Source organism: Siphateles boraxobius, unplaced genomic scaffold (assembly GCF_051911475.1).
Source record: "Siphateles boraxobius isolate OS27281-9 unplaced genomic scaffold, OSU_SipBor_1 174, whole genome shotgun sequence".
Lineage (NCBI taxonomy): Eukaryota > Metazoa > Chordata > Actinopteri > Cypriniformes > Leuciscidae > Siphateles > Siphateles boraxobius.
The window spans coordinates 222,676-240,000 of record NW_027508782.1 but is presented as its reverse complement, the minus strand read 5'-3'; the positions used below and the strand labels follow the sequence as shown (position 1 = coordinate 240,000).

At 37.3% G+C, this 17,325-nt stretch overlaps 2 protein-coding genes across 2 annotated transcripts in view; one reads left to right on the top strand and one right to left on the bottom strand.

Moving 5' to 3' along the window:
* Positions 1-9,684, bottom strand: part of LOC143740595 (interleukin-2 receptor subunit beta) — a 25,593-nt gene extending 15,909 nt beyond the window's left edge. Inside the window, exon 1 of the mRNA XM_077232567.1 lies at positions 9,453-9,684. The gene's annotated coding sequence lies outside the window, so the exon portion shown is untranslated. The remainder of the gene's footprint in view (positions 1-9,452) is intronic.
* A 2,392-nt stretch (positions 9,685-12,076) lies between these two features.
* rps19bp1 (ribosomal protein S19 binding protein 1) lies at positions 12,077-14,961 on the top strand. Its single transcript, XM_077232565.1, has 4 exons — positions 12,077-12,250; positions 13,050-13,223; positions 13,294-13,391; positions 14,433-14,961. The coding sequence occupies exons 1-4, from the start codon at positions 12,202-12,204 to the stop codon at positions 14,562-14,564; spliced, it is 453 nt and encodes a 150-aa protein (XP_077088680.1). The 5' UTR covers positions 12,077-12,201; the 3' UTR covers positions 14,565-14,961.
* The last annotated feature ends 2,364 nt before the right edge of the window (positions 14,962-17,325 follow it).

The following is a 17,325-nucleotide window of genomic DNA, read 5'->3' as shown; positions in this document are numbered from 1 at the left end:
CAATACGTCACAGTCCACGTTTCAAAGCAGCTTCACAGCAAATGCTCGAGTCCACATTACAGTGTCTAAGTTATGTATTTCAGAAATGTACATATACAACATTACAATTGAATAATGTGTATTTTGTGAATGAATCTAATAATGTGTCCTGTGATGTCATCAGTACCTAGAATTCAGTCAGAGTTTACACACATGTGTGCGATCTCATCCTCTACACACACTCTTCATTCACATTTTCTGAGTAAAACCAAACATTGCATCAGGTTTGACATCATTAGATGTCATTAGATTAGACAGGATCCTGTGTGTGTGTGTGTGTGTGTGTGTGTGTGTGTGTGTGTGTGTGTGTGTGTGTGTGTGTGTGTGTGTGTGTGTGTGTGTGTGTGTGTGTGTGTGTGTGTGTGTGTGACAAGATACAGAAGATAAAATAACTGTCAAGTGTATTTCTGATATTCTTATCTTCTGCTTTTTTATTTTAGGTTCAATATGAGAAACGTATGCGTAAACGTGTGTGTGAGTACGCCCTGTGTGTGTGTGTGTGTGTGTGTGTTATGGACGATCATCACGAGGAAAGTCATATACAATTACATTATGAAAAATTAATAACTTGAATTAAATCCACCAAGCGGCTTTTAGCAGATTTAAAAATAAAGGTTCCGATAAGGGGATTTTAACGTGTTCAACTTCAACCATTTCTGGTTCTTTCATTGATCGATTATTAAAAGAACCGTGTTTATATTAGCGTGAAGAACATTTCAATAACCCTTTTTCCACTATAAAGAACTTTGGTGGAATGGAAAGATTCAGAGGATGTTAAAGGTGGATGCAAAACCTTTTACAGAGTGAAGAAAGACTGAAAAAGGCTGATTAAATGCACAGTCATTTTCACACAAAAAAATGAAAAGTTGTAGAAATAAAGGAATAATGCAGTAATCTACTCTTAACTCGTTAAACCATCACTACAAGAAACAGCGTAATTATAGGACAGATTAAAACAATAATTGAGTAAATTATTAGATCGTACTTATCAGACCGTTACCATTTTGTCTGTCTAAATGGGGAAAAATCAAAGATAACGTCAGTAGACTATGGAGTGCCGCAAGGATCGGTGTTAGGCCCTCTGCTATTCTCAATATACATGCTGCCACTTGGTAATATTATAAGAAAACATGGAATTAATTTCCACTGTTATGCTGATGACACTCAATTATATATCTCATCCCGACCAGATGAAAAAACACTAACTTATCTAAATTGACAGAGTGTCTCAAAGATATAAAATGCTGGATGACGTGTAATTTCCTGCTATTAAATTCAGATAAAACGGAGGTATTACTTATTGGTCCAAAAAACTACCCACAAAATCCCTTACAATACAACTTTAATTTAGAAGGATGTCCTGTTACTTTATCCACTACAGTAAAAGACCTGGGTGTTATATTAGACCGCAACTTGACTTTCGAAAATCATATTTCATATATTACAAGAACAGCCTTTTTCCACCTTAGAAACATTGCTAAGCTACGCAACATGCTATCTGTTTCTGATGCAGAAAAGCTAGTTCATGCATTCATGACCTCGAGACTAGATTACTGTAATGCTTTATTAGCTGGCTGTCCTGCATCCTCAATCAACAAGCTACAGTTAGTGCAAAATGCAGCTGCTAGAGTTCTTACTAGATCAAGAAAATATGATATGGTTTAGCTCCTGTGTATTTAACAGACCTTCTATCGGCATACAATCCATCGCGCTCTTTAAGATCACTAAATTCGAGGCTTCTGGTCATTCCTAGGATATCTAAGTCCACTAAAGGAGGGAGGGCGTTCTCGCATTTAGCTCCTAAACTCTGGAATAGCCTTCCTGATATTGTTCGAGGCTCAGACTCACTGTCCCAGTTTAAAACTAGATTAAAGACGCATCTCTTTAACCAAGCATTCACTTAATGCTTAACCTTTGATACTACTGCTGAATCAGTTCGAATGCATTAACATTATGAACATCAGCTATGCTAATTATTTCCCATCTGCCTTTCTGCTGTTATCTCGGGACGCTCGTCCCGAGGTAAATAGCGTTCGTCAGCTCCAGTTTGTATCCAGCCTCTCACGGAGACTTCAGATGCCCCAACGCCTGTGAAGAGACGACTCGACGCCTGTGAAGAGACGACTCAAAGCCGGCGATATGTTATGCCATAAATTAATACTTGATTAACTAACTGTATTTTTCTATGTACATTTCCGAAACGCAATTTCTGTAAAGCTGCTTTGAGACAATGTGTATTGTGAAAAGCGCTATACAAATAAATTTGAATTGAATTGAATTGAAATTACAGTTTCATCAACAACTTTTCCATTTTGACCTTTAATGAAAAAATAGTCTTTGACTTAATGGTGGAAACTGTCATAAAAGGTCAACGTTAAAAGCACACCGGGTTAATACTCATGATAAAGACATGCATGTGATATCTTTAATATCTGTCTATTTCATAAGAACATACAGAAATGAAACTATATACTCTATAACGTTCAGTTCCAGCACAGAATGAACTCACATTTACATCTCAATCTGAACTTCATCTCAGCACTCAGTAACTTACTCATCTATAGCTCAACTACATCATTATTGTATATGTATACATAAACTGTGTGTGCTAATCTTCATCAGCTGTGATCTTCAGGTTGTATTACCTTTAATGAGGATGATAATTGGATATGATAACTTTATGATACTTGTGTTCCACAATGGTACAATGTTGCCTGAGAGCAACAGCTGGAAATGAAATGTAACTTTTGATTAAATATGAAATTTGTAATACATAAAAAAATTGGATATATGTGCTTGTTTAAGTGTCTGGTTAAAGAAATTGATGTTTTCAATATATATATTTGTGAAAATGTCAAATATTCAAATTTGTCCGTTGTGGTACAATGTCGTCTCCGGCAACAAACTTTAAAAAAATTAAATAAATAAAAAAATGAATGAAAAAGTTTATTTATATTGTTATAGTGTCAATATAGTCTTTTCTTAGTGATTTCATCTTTTGAATCTTACATGGATGTTTTGGACACACGTGATTCCTGTATAAAGATTATGTTTAAAGTTAGTCCATAGGCTTTACAAGAGTGTGTAACTTTGCATCACTACAGTGTGACAAAATATCTCGGCGTGTAAAAATACACCCAAAGATTTAAGCACAACTATTTACACACACACTAAGTAGGAGAATATCAAACTGTATATTATAGATTGTGAACATTATCTGTTTATTTGGGGTCAGAGAGCATCCTTAGCTCTTACATCTCTTTCATTTTGTGTTGGATGTTGAAGTCTTAGTTAAAAAATAAACGTATTAGTTCATAACAAACACACAGAAACTTTAAATCAACATGAAACCATAATATTAATAAATAAAATATGGTATAATTGTGTGTGTGTATGTGTGTGTGTGTGTGAGTGTGTGTGTGTGTGTGTGTGTGTGTGTGTGTGTGTGTGTGTGTGTGTGTGTGCGCGTGTGTGTGTGTGTGTGCGTGCGTGTGTGTGTGTGTGTGTGTGTGTGTGTATGTGTGTGTGTGTGTGTGTGTGTGTGTGTGTATGTGTGTGTGTGTGTGTGTGTGTGAGAGTGTGTGTGTGTGTGTGTGTGTGTGTGTATGTGTGTGTGTGTGTGTGTGTGTGTGTGTGTGTGTGTGTGTATGTGTGTGTGTGTGTGTGTGTGTGTGTGTGTGTATGTGTGTGTGTGTGTGTGTGTGTGTGTGTGTGTGTGTGTGTGTGTGTGCGCGTGTGTGTGTGTGTGTGCGTGCGTGTGTGTGTGTGTGTGTGTGTGTGTGTGTGTGTGTGTGTATGTGTGTGTGTGTGTGTGTGTGTGTGTATGTGTGTGTGTGTGTGTGTGTGTGTGTGTGTGTGTGTGTGTGTGTGTGTGTGTGTGTGTGTGTGTGTGTGTGTGTGTGTGTGTGTGTGTGTGTGTGTGTGTGTGTGTATGTGTGTGTGTGTGAGAATCTGTGAGGGTCTGAAACATTTGTTTCACACTGCGGTTTATCACTGGGAGGATCTGGGAGTGTTTTGTTGATACAATTAAAACTATTTTGTTTTTTATCATTGCATAAATAACTACTTCTTCAGTATTATGAAAATGTTAAATGTTTTCATATTTATATATATAATTTTTTATTTATATAATATATTAATTTAGCCCAAACTATGTTTAAATTGTTTGAATACATTTTAGTACCATTTTGTTATTATTCATTGAGTTTTATTATATAATTTAATTGAAAAATAGAGATTAGTTAGTTTCATGGAATCAAGTGTGCGTGTTTGTGTGTGTGTGTGTGTGTGTGTGTGTGTGTGTGTGTGTGTGTGTGTGTGTGTGTGTGTGTGTGTGTGTGTGTGTGTGTGTGTGTGTGTGTGTGTGCGTGCGTGCGTGTGTGTGTGTGTGTGCAATACAGCTTAGAAATTATATACATTTTTTTTTTTTAAATATGAAAATGCAGTTTTCTGTGATGGTCGTGTTTAGGTGTACGGGATAGAAAATGCAATTAAAGGACACAATAATTATGGCTATGGAAAGCCCCATAAAAATTGAAACCCAAAAATGCTGATTGAATATTTTCATATAAATGAGATTTAAGACGACTAAGTACAGTTTTTTCTTTAAAATGTTCAACAATCTAAAGTTTTTGAACAGACGTTGTTTATTAAAAATTATACTTTAGGTCACCGTTATACAAAATCATTACAGTAATATTCTAAAAGACAAATAGAATATACAAATGTATTAAAACTTTAAAGATTTATTTTAAACAATCTTTTCATTTTAAACGGTCATATTTAAACTTTTATGATTAAGCTTTGAAATAAATTTAGAATTACCTAGAATTACCAATATTTTAACTCTTTAATGTTATTCTGTAAACGGCCTTTCTGTAAAATGTCGGTTATTAATAATTATGGAAGAAAAAAATATTATATAATTATTAAATCAATATTAATATTGATTAGCTCTATAAAATCTACTATGTTTTTATTTTAGATGTATTGAGGGTCATTTGTTTTATGTGGATATATTCATGCATGCATTACATTCATTAAAATCATTCATTTTACCATTGTGAATAGCCGAGGGTAACGGTTGCTTCACGACCAATTTCAAAGTTCCGTGCGACTGACACTAGGGGGCGAAATGCGACAATCGTATGCGAATGTCGTGTGCAGTGGAAAGGCGGCTTTAATTAAAACAAAACATTCACAATGTCTCTTCCTGGACGCTTTTTTGTGTGTGTAATTCATACTCATGATACACTCATGGGAGGGAGCTGCATGTGACACGCTCAAAAATAACTCTCATGACTTCCATTATAACGTGTCAAATTAAAAAAATAATCAATAGACACCTTATACTCACAAGGTCATAGACATTAGCCAATTAGTCAATGGTCATAGGTCATTTTCAGCCCCGGAGGTTACCCAAGGTCATCGCTAGGGCTCGGGGAGGGGCGAGGTCATCGCTAGGGCTGGGGGAGGGGCGAGGTCATCGCTAGGGCTCGGGGAGGGGCGAGGTCATCGCTAGGGCTGGGGGAGGGGCGAGGTCATCGCTAGGGCTGGGGGAGGGGCGAGGTCATCGCTAGGGCTCGGGGAGGGGCGAGGTCATCGCTAGGGCTCGGGGAGGGGCGAGGTCATCGCTAGGGCTGGGGGAGGGGCGAGGTCATCGCTAGGGCTCGGGGAGGGGCGAGGTCATCGCTAGGGCTGGGGGAGGGGCAAGGTCATCGCTAGGGCTCGGGGAGGGGCGAGGTCATCGCTAGGGCTCGGGGAGGGGCGAGGTCATCGCTAGGGCTGGGGGAGGGGCGAGGTCATCGCTAGGGCTCGGGGAGGGGCGAGGTCATCGCTAGGGCTGGGGGAGGGGCGAGGTCATCGCTAGGGCTCGGGGAGGGGCGAGGTCATCGCTAGGGCTGGGGGAGGGGCGAGGTCATCGCTAGGGCTCGGGGAGGGGCGAGGTCATCACTAGGGCTCGGGTAGGGGCGAGGTCATTGCTAGGGCTCGGGGAGGGGCGAGGTCATCGCTAGGGCTCGGGGAGGGGCGAGGTCATCGCTAGGGCTGGGGGAGGGGCGAGGTCATCGCTAGGGCTCGGGGAGGGGCGAGGTCATCGCTAGGGCTCGGGGAGGGGCGAGGTCATCGCTAGGGCTGGGGGAGGGGCGAGGTCATCGCTAGGGCTCGGGGAGGGGCGAGGTCATCGCTAGGGCTTGGGGAGGGGCGAGGTCATCGCTAGGGCTCGGGGAGGGGCGAGGTCATCGCTAGGGCTGGGGGAGGGGCGAGGTCATCGTTAGGGCTGGGGGAGGGGCGAGGTCATCGTTAGGGCTGGGGGAAGGGCGAGGTCATCGCTAGGGCTCGGGGAGGGGCGAGGTCATCGCTAGGGCTGGGGGAGGGGCGAGGTCATCGCTAGGGCTCGGGGAGGGGCGAGGTCATCGCTAGGGCTCGGGGAGGGGCGAGGTCATCGCTTGGGCTCGGGGAGGGGCGAGGTCATCGCTAGGGCTGGGGGAGGGGCGAGGTCATCGCTAGGGCTGGGGGAGGGGCGAGGTCATCGCTAGGGCTCGGGGAGGGGCGAGGTCATCGCTAGGACTGGGGGAGGGGCGAGGTCATCGTTAGGCCTGGGGGAGGGGCGAGGTCATCGTTAGGGCTGGGGGAAGGGCGAGGTCAAGAGGTCAATCAATTATACGGTCATCAATAATTTTGACAGTTGCTGGGGGATATTCACTACTGTGCCAGAGTGAATCGCAGAGGTTATGAAGAAGAAAGTTAACACTTTAAATACTGACTCTTTTCATACATTGAATGTTTTCACTATACTCTTAAAAATAAAGGTCTTTATTGGCTTCCATGGTTCCACAAAGAATCTTAAAAATCCATAGAATCTTTCCATTCCACAAAAGGTTCTTTACTGTGGAAAATGCTTCTTTGGATTTTTAAAATGTTCTTCACACTAAAAAAAATGGTTCTTTTAAGAACTGATCATTGAAAAGTTTACAACTTTAAGTTTACAACTTCACACAGGAACAAGAGTAACGCAAGAATACTGATCCAGATAATGATTCCCTCAGAAGGATGTAGTAGCGCTTGAGTCATTACTATACAAAACCCTTACAAAAACCTCAAAAGCGTACGATGACTTAAGTCATTACTAGTTTTCACTTTACTAATCCTATGATCTTCACTTCAGAATGGATTACACATTATGCATTATTCATGTTAATTATGAACCAGTAGTTCTTAGTAGCATGGGAGATTTCAAAAACCAGTAACGATCATCTAAAAGGTGAACTAATCAGTGCTATTATACTATTACTCATTATTCAGAGATTATTGATAGATAATAGTAATTACTAGTTAATAGTGCATTACTTAGTTGTTACTGTAGTTATTCATTAATGACGGAACATTTTTCTAAAGTGTTACCAACATGTGAAATAATCAATAAATACTAAAGCAGCAAAACACTACAACACTACATATGTTATTGCCAATACTTTCAGCCATTGCAGAATATTTGAATGTCAAAAGTGAACAAAATGTGAGAACTTTACAGGGAATTTCCACGACCTTCAGCAGGTCTTAAGACTTCCTCGTCTATTTGTGCTACGCACATTATGTTAAACGCATTTTATGCAACTTTCAACTTTAAATTATAAGAATTCATTATTTTTTTCCCAACAAAAATTATTTGTAAACTATTACATCAAAAACAAGTAGCCACTAATAACTCATTTTCAAAAGTACAAGTTTTAATCACTGTTTTTTAAGTTAGTGACCTTGAGATGAAACTTGACAATTTATGCGTGTGGGAAGAAAACATTTTATTTCAAAATTGTATATATATATATATCACATAAATTGTCACATTTCATTATTCTTTTTTTAATAATTACCTATATTTTGAAAATAAACAAAATTACAGCTTGATTGGAAATTACGGTAGGCTAAATAAATGTGTTTACCGTAATTTCAAATCAAACTGTAATTTTGTTTAAATTATGCAAAAATGAAAATATTTTTATTTTCAAAACATCATTAGGCTATTTCAAAAAATAATACTTTTCTTGAGATGAAATGATCAAGCTGTACTTTTGTTTAAATTATGCAAAACAAATATGATTTTTATTTTATTTTAGATACAAGCTAGAGTTAAAACAAGTAGTAGTGTGAGCGAAAAGTTTGTTTATTTAGGCTATGGCCATTGGGCAACATTGTTTGAGGAAACACTATAACACATCAGCATACAGAGAACAAGATCGAGAAGTTCTTTGAATACTATTACAAGTGAAAGTAGGGTACGCTAACCAACTTTTGCTTGACGAGGAGTTAATTTCGTTGGTTTGTGTTTCAGTCAGTCATTTCGGCCATTTCAACCTCTGAATTGAGATCCAAACTGACAAATTATTGTGGCGAAACCGAAACAGAGAGAAACTTTCACAGCTTTCCACAGTTGTCCTTCAGCTCGTGTCAACAGAGGGAAACGGTAAAGAAAAACACTCTATACCTTCATAACAACATCCATTATATGTGCGTGCACAGAATTAAAGCACAAAATATGTGACATGACAAACCAAACGGGCTCATATTCTCTTAAAACTCTCTGACCTAATTTGGACAAGATAACAAACGCAAAATAACCGCTTCATTAAACCACTAGCGAAAGAGTTTGAGATAAAGTTAAAAGTTGCTTAAAACAGTGTCAGGCTTCTGAACTATATAGGTCGGTGAAAAACATGTGGTATTAGGCTACCACAGTCAACTCCACACACACACACACACACACACTCACACTCTCTCTTCTCTCTCTCTCTCTAAACAACATTCAGCGAACTTACTGATGAACTCTAGCCTATTAACAACTGATGAGATCTCATTCTCATTATGAATTTGACAAAATAGGCCTTTAGCAAGCAGGCTCAAGCAACTGATGTGGTGTATTATAGTCCAATGGGCTGTTATCTTGTTTCTTCCTAGAATCGCAAAAAATATCTACACCACAAACACTTTCACACACACACACACACACACACACACACAGTGTGATTACGAGAAAAAAAGAGGCTCTACATCCTCAGCACTGACACCTTTGCTGTCACATCCTTCTCTGTCCCCTACACTTTTTCCACTATCACAAACACCATCCATCCCAGCAGACACACACACACACACACACACACACACACACACACTACGCGCTCCCATTTCAGTGTTAAATTGCGGAAATATAGTTTGCTTCGTTCATTCAGTTCAACAACAGCTCAGGTAATGTTCATTAGCCTATGGCCCATTTCAGAGGTGGTCAAAATTACGATTTAAAATCAGTCTGAGGGCTTGACTGTTGAGCTGTTGAGATATTAACAATATATTTCAGAAAATGGTTAGCGTTTCTTGGCCCCTAAATAATCCTATGTACTGAAACACATGAAGAAACTGACCTGCTCTCCATCTCTCCGTCGTCCAGCGGGAACACAAGCCAACTTTCAGACCTTTCATTTAACGTTACTCAAGGTTTTAGAGATAAAGGGGTTTCCTTTTCGTTCTTTCTCTCTCTCTGTATGTTTTTTTTTTTTTTTTTTCGTTTGAAGAGAATACACTGGTAAAATCCTTGCGGTTTGTTTCTCGCTTCTGTAACCGCGTCTCACTTCTCTCAGAATCAAAAGCTCCTCTAAAAAATCCCCTCGCTTTTCTTTCCTTAAAAAAAGACGTTTTCTTCTTCCTACATGACGTCATGTGGTGCTTTAACCTAAATACGTTAATAACGATGCCTGGAAATGAATTTATAATTTTTTTCTAATATGAATGTTTAAATGTCTACTTTTTAGACCAGCCTATAGTTTTCTCAAAATTGACTTTTAGTAGGTCTAATCAGGCCTACCTATATAGCAACAAATTAACATTATAAGGAAAACTTTTTAAAAATGTGTATTTTCAAAAAAGCTACCTACACATTTTTAATGTGGCCTACATGGACTTATTTTGTATTTTCCAAAAAGCTTTGCATTTAAATGTACTTTGACTTGTTTTCTAAGTAGCCTACAGTTCGTTAATAAAGTGGTAGTTATAAAAGACTTGAACTTTCACTGATTTTTGTAATCTAATATCAGAATCTGCTCAGCTCTGTAACTCTAGCGCCTCCTTCAGGACGTGTACATCATGAGATAATACACTTGCTATTTTGTTTGATTTGTTCATTGCAAACATCTGAAAGTCTGTACATTTTTGCCAATAAACCTGATTTGCAATGCAGGGTGAATAATTTCGATTACAACTGTCGGTAAGATTTCTGATCGTTTAAATGACCTGCCTATCAAAACACAGACATGTTTTCAGTTTCCAAAATGCCAATGATAAAAAAAGCTTCAGTAGTTTCATAGATTTCAGAGATTCTACACCACAATGCATGTTCGAAATCTACTTTGTTTTGACATTTCTGTGTTGAAAGTTTGGGCTGAAGCAAACAAACGCTGGTCAAGGGACTGTACGATTTCAACACTGTCAAAAACCCCTTATTGACTTAAATAACATCCCGAGATTATCATCACTATCTCAATCTAAGACTTGCTGAGACACTCACATGTTCAGTGTAAATGAACAGTAAAGGCCTCAGACAACTGAATAACATTTTATAGGATGGAAAGTTGAAATCTGACATTGACAATGACTCATTTGTTAGCAATTACAATGAAATAGCATCATTTCAACAAGGCAGTCACAGGGTCTTCTGTACATTTAAAGACTTTTTTCCAGGCTAAGTCAGAACATCTCACCCTTAGTTCTGATATCCTTCTCATCCTTTGTCAATGGAAGTCTATAACCTTGTTCAGATTTGCCCAAATCAGATTTTTGTGTATTTTTGTTGGAATCCGGTCATATTTAGCAAATGTGAATGGCAGAAAATCACATGAAATGTGTTTTGAGCTTCATTTGAATGTGGTTTGAAATCATGATATACAAAAAGCATTTCTGGAAATCCATTTCAAGTCTGACCGCTCTAATTCAGTGTGATTGAAATTTTCAGAAAATTACAAAACCATATTTAAGACCGTTGAAAACAACTGCACAGAATAGATAGATAGATAGATAGATAGATAGATAGATAGATAGATAGATAGATAGATAGATAGATAGATAGATAGATAGATAGATAGACAGACAGACAGACAGACAGATAGATAGATAGATAGATAGATAGAGAGATAGAGAGATAGATAGATAGATAGATAGATAGATAGATAGATAGATAGATAGATAGATAGATAGATAGATAGATAGATAAATTTTTTAATCAATCATAACTAACATTTATTTTTCTTGCAGGATTAACAATTATATGCTTTTGAAATCTGAAATGTTTCCAAACACTTTGGTCAAGGTCAGTAAGTGTGTCTGAATCATGTCCAAATATAACAAAAGGGGAAGTGAAAGACAGATGTTTAAATACATAAACTCATGACTTTGAATAACAAAGCTTATATAGTAACAGAAGAGTTTGCTGAATAAGAACCAACCATTTTGGAGAAAAATTATGTAATGAATCATGTCACCTTTGCCATGCTCTTATTCTATAAAAAATGTTGTACTCTTTTTGCCCAAGTGCGTTGGGGGAAAATCTACCACAATAGATGGATGTATATATATATATATATATATATATATATATATATATATATATATATATATATATATATATATAGATAGATAGATAGATAGATAGATAGATAGATAGATAGATAGATAGATAGATAGATAGATAGATAGAGGGCCATACGAAATCATTTAAATATGAACAGAAACTTCCCAACAAAAATATTCTTCTGAATGTTCTCGGACCGGAACGTTAGACAAACATCATAGACATAGCTACAACTAAAATATTTCAAACAAATAAACGTTACTTTTTAGTTTCTTTGTTGTTGTGCTAACGTTTTGAGAACATTATTAAATACAAGATATCTATATGAACGAACGTTTGTTTATAACTTTGAGAGAACCTTGTTTGAACGTTGGTTTCGAGAGCGTTCTAGCTCTACTTTTAATCTACAGGCGGAACTTTGTTTCTGGAGCTCGTGTTTCCCGATCGACATGTTGTTGTGGCGCACATGGTGAATTCACATGTTAGCTTGAAAACACCCGACGCTTTATTGTATTCTATGTTAATCTACATTTATTTTCATCAGCTTGATCATGTCAGCATCACTGATCCGAAGGGGACTTGAACTGTTCAGCGAGAAAGGTAATTCATCGATTTTTGATCTTGACGGATCTAGAATTCCCTGGTTAAAAATAATAATATAACGTTAATAGGCCTATAAGTATACTTGCACCCAGACTAATTCAATATACTTCAAGTTTGTTAACGATATGTTAACTTGAAGTATGCTATTTTGGAACAACTAATTTTGTACTAAGTATATTTTAGTTGTAATTAAATTGTAGCAAAGCATAACTTAAAGTGTATAATATAGTATACTTTAATTATATGCCTGATTGTCTGTAGGGAGTAATTACATGCTTGATTATTGATATTAAAGTTTACTTTATTTGTGTTACAAGTACTTTACAATTTCATTACGAGTGTAGCAATACCAGAAGTGATTTATTTTTGAGTAACAAGTATATCCAAATACTAGAAAAACTGCACACTTTGTCTACACTATGAAATGCACATTAATAAACAAATGTTACTTGGCTATACTTTGTTCAATATACTATTGTATACTATAATGTATTTTGAAAGTATACTTTGTGCATTGATGCATTGTTACAATGATAATTTTCAGCAAACAGTTAAAAATATAGTTAAAGTGCAAATACACCTTTAAACAGAATTTGCACTTCAAGTATATTTTTCTAATACATATATATATATATAAAATATTTAAAGAGAGTACAAATTTTTGTTAGTATATTTGCAATGTACCATTGAAAAAGTGAATATATGTCAAATACAATAAAGCATACTTTTTTTCACTAGGGTAAGTTTGTAGTAGCTATTTGTTTGAAATCAAAGGTTTGTATCGGTGTGTCTGTAGATGCAGTGAAGCACAAACAGAAGAAGAGCGGTTCTCATAAGTCTGCGCTGATGAAGCGGATCGGCACCGATAAACAGGGCGTTCACAAGCGGATCCGGCAGATCCAGAGACCCGGAGGATCCTCGAGGAGAAACACACACACCGTCAAAGACAAACACATCCGATCCGCTCTGGGTAAATCTCTCATCCTCAAACCTCAGCGTTACGTTATACGCCAGCTGATGAATGTTTCTGCTTTTCTCAGACGAATACAGGAAGAAACAGAAGAAGAGTAAACTGGGATTAAATCTGAAGTATTTCCTGTCCTCTGCTAATAAAACACAAAGCAGCCTCGCAACCAAGGTCTGAATCTCTTCAGGTTTATCAGGGCTTTTCACACTTTCACACAGTTAACCCTGTGTATTCATAAACTCATTTAACACTGTGCATCTGGGGCAACGTCCTTATTTGCATATTCACGGTGTCAGTGTCACTGATTGGACAAACGCACCATGTGACCTGTATAAAGGCACGAGCGTGGACACTTCACAGACTGTAATGTTTTAACAGTCATTTGCATCATAAGATGTTTATATTTTCTTTTTTTTATGACTTTTTTTTAACACAAACCGTTTATTACTAGAATGATTTCCTTTTTTTTTTTAAAGATGATTTGATATATCACAAATATCTTATTATAATATCACAAATTATCTGACTATAAATGCCTAGATAAGGAGAGTAAAGCTCTTGTGTAAATTCTAAAGCTATTTCGACAGACAGAACATATTTCTCTCTTCTGACTGCCGTTATTAATCTCTATTTTTTCCGTTTTTGAAAACTTTTTCTTTTGCTATTTGAGCAAATGGGAACATGCTAATGCTAAGCAACTAGTGTAACCTTCTAAAGATCCGTTCAAACCAAGGACGATAACTATAACGATAAAGATATCGTTTTCTAAATATAAAAGAATAGTCCACACCACAGAAATAATAACGCCACAGATGATATTGTCGGAATCACTTTCAAGACAATTTTTTTCCCAGCTAATGAATGATAAACACACTGACAGCCAATCATAATCCATTTTAAAGAGACAGACGCCAAAACTGCAGCGCTTATTATAAACAGAACGATATCATTCAATGGCGTGGCCGCTAATATATGTATTGTTATGGTTATAATTATCGTTCTTAGCCTAAACAACTCACAAGTTTGGCTTCACAATACAGGGTTAACAGCGCTAATCCGGTTCTGATTTTATAATCCCGCTAAAACATTCCTCTACCCAGGGTTAAAAACTGGGATCATAACCCAGGGTTAAACGCAGTGTGAAAAGCCCTATTCAATCAGTGATGATATATTATGTATGTTAAATGATTTAAAAATATATGTTTTGTTTAGATTGTAGAGAATAATTCCAGTCGCCGCGCTTGTCATCAACCGGATCGAGCCGCCAAAAAACAGGCCGAGGAATCCGTCTTCACGGAGGAGGAGTTCCAGAAGTTCCAGAAGGAATATTTCTCGAATCTATAACGTCTGTGAGGACTTTATCCCGTAGGACAGGAATATTAATCCTGGGATCGTCCATCTGGAATGATCTCTGACTGAAGCTTGATCGCAGATATTCTGTTTTATTGAATAACTTGTTTATTGAACGTCTGTAGGAAATGTTTTTCACAACTTTTGGTTATGTAACAGAATGTTTCTTTTCATGCATCACCATTGAAGTTAATAAACACACTATGTTGTTCATTTAGTGAAACTAAAGTCACGAATCCCGTCATCGAACAGAAGAATGCAGTGTTTCTGGATGGACGAGTGTCTCGTGGAGTTCAGAAAGAGGGTCTGAAACAGAGAGAAACACAGATGCACCTTTAGACAACCTTGTAAACTGAAGTTTATTTAAGAAATAAAGAAGCGATACTCCCAATCTGACTAACTGTTATGTGCGTTGCATTTAATTTTAGAAATGAATCAATAACGTGTAGAGCTTAATGTTTTTCTGACTGATGTCTTTTAAAATTCATGTGTTTTGAGGTAAAGATCAAATAGATGTGACAACGTCTTTGTTAATGTTTTAAAGCTGTCAAGCTGTCCTGTATTCATTAATTTTATCCCTTAAAGCTCATCTTTAATCACCAAAATTACATATTTAAATGTTTTTTTCCTTGAGAAAAAAATGTTCATGCCTTATAATATCTTGAATGTTACTCGACACCCTTGCCTCATTTATTATGTGCGGTTCTATGAATATGCAAATGAGCCCCTCCTCCACTCACTCAGCTAAGAGATCCACTCGTTGACGATCACACGTTGATCTGATTGGATACAAGGTAGTTTGTGACGTCAGAAACACCAGCGATCTCAAACTGTGTTTTTGAGACTGTCTTTGGTTCATTGTAGTTTTAAGCGGAAAATACTCAGCAATGCTGTCGACTTATGAATTTACACATGCTTTGTCTGAAAGCATATTAAAAACACCACATAGACATATAAACAACATTAAAAACGTGATTTTCAACACAGGGGGACTTAAAAGTTTTATCATTTTGACTTGAGTGCCGCATTTTTACAAAGTCAAAACATGAGACGCTGCAAAAGACTCGAGCGCGGCGGTAAAACTAGCGCGTGTTTGCATTGAAAAATAGTTGAAAATTAGCACAGTTCTGGGTGAAGCGGCCCTTATGCTCTCAAAGGCTGGATTTATTTAATCAAAAATACAGTAAAATCAGTAATATTGTGAAACAATATTGCAACAAGTGTTTTCTATGTGAATATATAGTAAAGTGTTATTTATTCCTGTGATCAAAGCTGAATTTTCAGCATCATTACTCCAGTCTTCAGTGTCACATGATCCTTCAGAAATTATGGAGCACCGTATGTGACATGCAAACAAAAAATATATATCGTGGTCACAAATTAAGAATTTATTCCCATGAATTGAGAATTCATTCCCTTGTTAAAAAAAGGTTATGAATTATTATATCATATGCACGATTTACTTATGACAACGTATTGAATAAGTAAAAGTTGCTGCTGACATATTGGTAAGTCTTGGGAAATAATTGTTAATTCGTGGCCACAATATATCATGTATTGGGCTCCATAAATGTAAAGACCCTTTAAAATCAAAATGAAATGAATAAGCCTCAGGCTGAAGAAAATGCAGATGATTACAGAAGAATAGGAAAAATAAAAGAATGAAACAAATGTGTAAAATGTAAAGCAGGGGTGTTATAGGGAGTACAGTGAGATTAAATACATAAAGTATACATTTATTATTTCACATTTAATTATTGCAGGTTTGTGTGTGAGTTTGCATTTGACTGTTTTTTTTATTTTGAGGAATACTGAGCCTGTTTTTTGTGCAAGTGCTCACATTTAGTCTAGAACTAATAACCATCATGTTCACACACAACGCCTCTGCATTACTCCTGCTTTCTCTCAACAAGGTGCCAGTCAATAAATGGGAAAACAAAGTAACTTGCGTTACATATTTTGAAAAAAAACTAATTTATAATCGCTCCAAATGCATCTCCGCAAACTTATGGAAAATAACCTAACCAATCCAAGGTTCTTGTTTAGTAGATTAACAATAAACCGAGAACTGAATATCCCATTACAGTTTATCAGATACTCTGGTGAGACAAATCTTTGTAGAGCATTTTTGACTAAATGTTCTATCTTTTTCTCTCTTTAGCCCTTGACTTTCGCCACTGAACAATCCAGGGTAGCCTTGGTATTGCCCCTTTTGTCAGAGTGCGCGTCTCTGTGGGGAATGGCGGTGTTGGAGAATCAACATCCCTGCTGTTCCTCGTTCCAGGCACTCAGTGAAGAATTGAGACGGGTGTTCGATCGCGCGGTTGTGGGCCGTGAGGCGGCTCGCAAACTTGCCGACCTCAAGTCAAGTCATCCTCATTTATATAGCGCTTTTAACAATGTAGATTGTTTCAAAGCAGCTTTACAGAGATAAACATATAATTTAAGGTAACAAAGATTGGTTTGGTTTTATAGTGGCTCTTGAAAAATGTTTTTTCCAGCTAAAGTTAGTTTTGATTGATTCACTTCCGTCTAAATGATCATTTGTTATTAAATTAGGGGCCGCTAAGACGACACCGTTCTCTCTAAACAGACTTTAAACGTGAACCTGTGATAGACGCTGATGGCGTTCACATGCGCATTAAGAATTGATTCAATAGTTAAGTGCGTTTGAATATATGTGCGCAGGTTTGTAATTCCTTTTTGACCTCCGCCAGAACAACAACACAGTCTCAGACTATTCCATCGAGTTCTG